The 6,322-nt window shown below is 39.5% G+C and overlaps 1 protein-coding gene across 2 annotated transcripts in view; it reads right to left on the reverse strand.

Annotated features, from left to right (window-relative positions):
• The window catches only part of NENF (neudesin neurotrophic factor), a gene marked incomplete at its 5' end in the record, with an annotated part of 340,944 nt that extends 336,562 nt beyond the window's left edge, over nucleotides 1-4,382 (reverse strand). Inside the window, 2 exons of one of the 2 annotated variants that reach the window (XM_081944188.1) lie at nucleotides 2,653-2,713; nucleotides 4,105-4,382. In XM_081944188.1, coding sequence (XP_081800314.1) covers nucleotides 2,653-2,713; nucleotides 4,105-4,380 — 337 coding nt within the window. The remainder of the gene's footprint in view (nucleotides 1-2,652; nucleotides 2,714-4,104) is intronic. The other variant, XM_081944187.1, reaches the window with a different exon arrangement.
• Nucleotides 4,383-6,322: the final 1,940 nt, after the last annotated feature.

Genomic DNA, 6,322 nt, shown 5'->3' on the forward strand with positions numbered 1-6,322 from the left:
CTGAGATATTTTGAAGATGACACTCTTTTAAGGACAACTATCGTAAATTTCATCCCAGGGACTTCGTTGTTCACAAGCCTAGAATTAAGTGTTAATGTATTTTGAGATTTCTGGAGATTGGTTTGCTTTGCATGATGCCAGGCCCTAAAAAGTTATAAAACGAGTAAGCATGGAATGTTGTCTTATCTTCAATTATGTATCAAGAGTAGCACGTCCATGATTCAGATTGTCTTGAACCAACTTTAATACAATATAAACATTCTAAATTGCTGAAATCCTCCAACATTTTGAAGCCTTAACAACACCACACAGAAAGATCAGGCATATTGCAAACAGTCAATAATCTAAGAGGTAGTTTAGAAAGTGAAACAATGATCAGAAAGGGAAAGGGAAATAAAGGAAAATGGAAGTGAAGTACACCATCTGTCCAACCAGGGAGCAATCAATGCTTGACTGCATTCTGTGAGCTGTTGTCCAAAATACTTGGAAAATACCAAATTGAAAAGGGCAACCGTACATTTGGATGATCCCAAAACTGGGAAAAATACAGGTGAAACTCGAAAAATTAGAATATCGTGCAAAAGTTCATTTATTTCAGTAATGCAACTTAAAAGGTGAAACTAATATATGAGATAAGACTTATTACATGCAAAGCAAGATAGTTCTCTTGGCAATGCCCCATAGATTCTCTATGGCCGTGATGGCGAACCTATGGCATACGTGCCACAGGTAGCAAACGGAGCCATTTGTCAGGGCACGCGTGGCTTTGCCCTGTCAGCTCCAGTGCGCATGCGTGCACTGGCCAGCTGACTTCAGCTTTTGTTTCCGGCCATTTTTTTGCCCTTAACTGCTACTTCTAGCTCGGGGAGAGCAGATCGGCTGAGCCCGGCTCTCTCTCTCCTTCCTTGGATGGATCTGGTGGGATGATCAGGCTTTCTTGCTGGGCTTGAGGAGGGGGGAGGCGGAACTGCATGCGCGCTGGAGCTGACAGGGCAAAGCCACGCGTGCCCTGACAAATGGCTCCGTGTGCCACCTGTGGCACGCGTGCCATAGGTTCGCCATCACGGCCATAGAGAATCTATGGGGCATTGCCAAGAGAAAGATGAGAGACATGAGACCGAACAATGCGGAAGAGCTGAAGGCCACTATTGAAGCATCCTGGTCTTCCATAACACCTCAGCAGTGCCACAGGCTGATAGCTTCCATGCCACGCCGCATTGAGGCAGTAATTGCTGCAAACTAAGTATTGAGTACATATCCATGCTTATACTTTTCAGAGGTCTGATATTGTTCTATGTACAATCTTTGTTTTATTGATTGCATGTAATATTCTAATTTTCTGAGATGGTGGATTTGGGGTTTTCATGAGCTGTAAGCCATAATCATCACAATTATGACAAATCACAGCTTGAACTATCTTGCTTTGCATGTAATGAGCCTTATCTCTTATATTAATTTCACCTTTTAAGTTGCATTACTGAAATAAATGAACTTTTGCACGATATTCTAATTTTTTGAGTTTCACCTGTAAAATGCCCACTGGAAGTTACATTCACAGAATATAAGGACTTACTTCCAATTAAACTAAGAAAGATGGAACCTTCACTCTGTGTCAAATTTCTGCATTATGTGGTTTTACAAGGTGGAACTGCATCCTCTCCTACCTCCAGAAGTTCTTCTCAAAAATACTATTTGGCCAAAAATTTATGTCATGTGATAAGAATCCATTAACTGGATTACCAAACTGTCCTTACACAACTGCCCATTCCCAGCTATTTGCCATATACTTTTGTATACATGCTACTTATGTCCCTTTTTAATAATCTTATGCTAAAGTATGCAAATGAAGCATCTTTTCTCATCAACACTGTACTGATAAGGTACGGCCAGAGCTATATTGATGTTGGGGATTATTCATCCATACTGCTTTATGGATTTATTGCATTATGTGAAGGGATGTACATTAAAACTATTTAAAAATTATCAGATGGGATTTTGAGATAAGATATTCAGATTTGGATTTGGTTGCTGAATCTTTTGAAGCAGCAATAGTTTTCAAGCTGTTTATATTCCTTTCGGAACCCTGGTTTGAAATTGAACACTTCAATTAGTAAAGGCAAACCAGGCAGAAATAGCTGAGGTTTTGAAATCCAGGAGGAAAGCAAGTAGGAACCTGCTCCCCTTGGTTTTAAACAGTGGCAAAATGAATATCCCTGGGGCAGCAGCACTAGACTCTTACAAATATATGAAACTATTGCTACATAGTTACTACAAGCTTGCCGCAAAGACAGGAGGAGATCTAGGTTACTCTTCACATGAAATTAACACAGAGGGCTGCTGAATGAATAAAATCTGGCATTATACGCAAGTGCTGTCCTTCTTCTAAACAGATGTGAGCAATCTGTGGCCTTAGCTGATGTTGGACTACAAGTCCCAGGATTGCTCACCATCAGTCATGTTTGTTGGATCTGATAAGAGCTTAAATTCAACAACTGGAAAGGTAAAGGTTATCCAGCTCTAGGAATTAAGGGTAATAAACATCTGGGGAAAAACCTAGCAGCATTTATAAATGAGAAGAACACCGAGATATACCTATTGTGAACCATACTGAAAAGGGTGGGGGGACACATTCTGCTTGTAAGGTGATCTTACCTTTTCCAGAAGTGACATCAAACACCACACCTTTCACAGCTATATAAATAGGTTCATCCTCCTGAAAGTACAATTTATATACTTTATCATGACGTGTACTGATAAGAAATACTAACAGCATACTGTTTACCTGGTCATTCTTTTTTTCAAGAAAACCAAAAGTTACCTTTAAAGAGGAAAGCCTATTCACATTAACAAATGGATGCTCTAACAAGAAAATGTACAGAATAAACTTGAGCAGAGAAATCTCTGATTGGTGTAAATAAAAAGAAAAGTCTGTCGCACTGAATGCACTAGATGTAGAGTGGTTGTAATGAGTGAGGAATCCAGAGGTGGTTGATGAACTCTACAATTCAAATATCTTTACCCTTGGCCATGATAGCTTGTGTTGATCATTGTTATACTTTAAATGCAGCTGGAAGGCCCTGGTTTCATTGCTTCTGTAAATTTCTACATCAAATTCCTTTGTTAATGAAATAAAAATAATAAAGGTTATCATATCCATTATGATATAACATGTGCAAATGAAAGTTCTGATTACTAAGGTATAATTATTCATTTTGATATAACAAGTCCCCTTTTTTAAAATGAAGAGGAAGAGCAAGCAAAAACTTGCTGCATACATATTATGAAATGCCTTTAATATTTTACAAACAACCTTGGACTTCTTTCTTTTGTATTTAAGTGTCCTGAGCATAAGAAACTGTGTCCAGTTTCCCACAAGGGTATCTATGTTGCCATTTTTTAATTATTATTACAAAAGTATAACCCCAAACTCCATGTTACCACGGGCATCCTTCTAAAGACCCCAAACAATTCAGAATTAGTGAGGTTTCTGATCATGGTCATTTTTAGGAACAACATTGCAGGCACTAAAGGCATTCGTTTTCCTGTTAAAATGCCAGGACGCCCCAAAACAGACCTTAGGTGCATTTATTTTTGCATTGCAGAACTCTACACAAACGTACCACAAAAGCAAGGAAAAGATGCTACAACCAAGTTTTGGAGACAGCGTGAAACCTCACTGCTTCGTCCTAACGCGCAGCCTGCACATTTTGACAGTCATGTTTTACTCTTTCTTGTGGCTTATCAAGGCCGTTTTAACTACAAGGCAAAATATGCCGCCTAACAAACTTCGCCGAGTTGAAAGAGATCACAGCCCGTGAGCTCCCCAGCTCGCCCTCCGCTGAAGAACTTCGGTCCGTTCCGGCCGAAAGCTCCAAGGCGGGATCAAAACGCGCAGAACTGCTTCGGTCCAGCTGTTGCAAACGGAGTCCAGAGGGCGCAGCTCTCTCCGAACAGGTCGCTTCTGCTGCCTCTTTTCCCGAGAAAAGGCCACCCCATTCCCACCCCCACACCGCCGAGAAAGAGGCTCGACCCGGGCTTTGCTGCCGAGAAGGCCCGTCCCAGCAACCCCCGAAGGGGGCAGCCTTTCCGAAAGCTCTGCCCTACCTTGCGTCCGTCGTACCTGGCCAGCTCGTCTTCCGTGAAGAGCCGCACCGGCCTTTGCGAGGGTGGGGGCTGGAAGCGGAGCTCCTGCTCGCCTCGCGCCTCCTGAGGGCCCGCGAGGATCAACGCTAGCAGGGCAAGCGCCAGGCGGCGGCCTTGGGCCATGGCTCTCGGGCGGCTTCCAAATCCGGCCGGGCGAGGAGGCTGGCGAGGGAAACGCCTTCTCCGAGCTCCTCGTGCTTGCGTGGTTTCTCCCATTCCGCTTGTGCGTAGCCTCATCCCGGAGGCTGCAGACTCCCAGAGAGTCCTTTTTATCCTATCCCTTCCCTTTGCTTAGTTCGAAAAGGCTATGGGAGACTCCCGGATGAGAGGGTCCTTCAACTATTCAAAACAAAAAACAGAAAATCTTCTGTACAAAATCCTTCTCTTTTAAAATCGTATTATTTAATGTCCATCTAGATCTCTTTCTTTGTCCTTTCCATTTAATTATAATTGGATTTTGATCTGCCCAAGTGCTTGTTTCAATTTCAAGTTCCTGTACCTCACAAAACAGTTCGTTGTAACCCACCTCATGTCAATTCTGGAGTATAATAAATTGGCTTTTTTCTTTAAAGAAGATAGAAAGGAAGATACATCGATGCAGAATCTCTGGGATACAATGAAGGCTTACACTAGAGGTTTGATATAATAGACTATACAAAAAAGAGAAATATAAAGAAAAAGACAACTTCTTAAAGGCTTAGAGAATGGCTACAAGGCCCTTGAAAAAGAGCTACAGAATTCTCCACAAAAAAAGGATATTAAAATAAAAGTGAATATAAACAAGCACAAAATGGACTTACTGGAAAAAGAGGAATTAGCACAAAAAATTAGAGGGGCTAAACAGAACTACTTTGAAAATACTAATAAACCAGGCAGATGGTTGGCGTACAAATTGAAAAAAGAGAGAATTTAAAAAATGCAATTAAAAAATAATCAAGGGCAGATTTGCTACGGAATGGTAGAGAAGAAGAAAATTATACAAGATTACTATGATAAAACTATGAGCAAGAGAATTTACATGAGGGAGGAGTTAAACAATATCTACAAGAAACCAATCTTCCCCAGATACCCAAAGAAATGGAAACAATATTAGAAAGCAGAATTACCATGATGGAATTAACTGAAGCATTAAAAAACAAAATAATGGCAAGGCTCCAGGCCCAGATGGGCTGCCTGCAGAATTCTATAATGGTGAAATTTTGAATGCAGAGGGTAAACTCAAATCTATGCAAGAGCTGAAACAGGAAGGAATTGAAATGAATTGGTTTTCATATGTGCAAATACAATCTAGATATGATAAAGACTGTAAAATGGAAGGTTTTTATGATAAAAAAACAGATAAAATCTTGATAGGTACGGATGAAAAAGTAATGTAAAATCTATATGGACATTTACTAGAGGTTAAACTAAAAGAAGAACAAGTTAAAGAACCTGATAGCTTGGGGGGAAACTTTGGGGCATGGGATTGAATTAGAGAAATGGGAGAAATTGTGGTCCCAAAATTATAAAATGACAACGTCAACAGCTTATAAAAAAAATTTGTATAAAGATGTTTTATAGGTGGCATCTACCCCCAACAAGAATAGCAAGAATGTTCAAGAACAAATCTGAAAAGTGTTGGAAATGTCGTCAGACACCGGGATCATACTACTACATGTGGTAGACTTGCACAGAAGGTAAAAGATATTGGACTAAAATCCACACGTGGTTGGAGAAAATGACACAGAAACGCATAGACTTTAAACCAGAGACTTTTTTATTGGGTATTATACCAGATACTTACAATAAAGACTTGAAATTGATTGTAAATATCTTAACGGCAGCCAGAATTGTATTTACAAAAAACTGGAAAAATGAGAAAATACCAATGCCAGGAGGAAGTTATTCAAAAAATAATGGAATGTGCTGAAATGAGTAAACTGACATTTGAAATTAAAGAACAAGAAGATGAACAATTTCATAAGATTTGGGACCTGTGGATACAATTACCATAATTTTGAATTGTAATAATAAAATGTGATAGGAGATATTATAAAGACATATTACTCTTATATACATATATAGATTTATAACAAAGTAATGGAATATTGGTATATATATGAATTGAATATTTAGAACATCTTGTTTAAAATGAAGAAATAATAATTGTAGTTGAATATATGAGACACAATGATAAAGA

This window comes from Natrix helvetica (genome assembly GCF_964273705.1).
Source record: "Natrix helvetica genome assembly, chromosome: 2".
NCBI lineage: Eukaryota > Metazoa > Chordata > Lepidosauria > Squamata > Natricidae > Natrix > Natrix helvetica.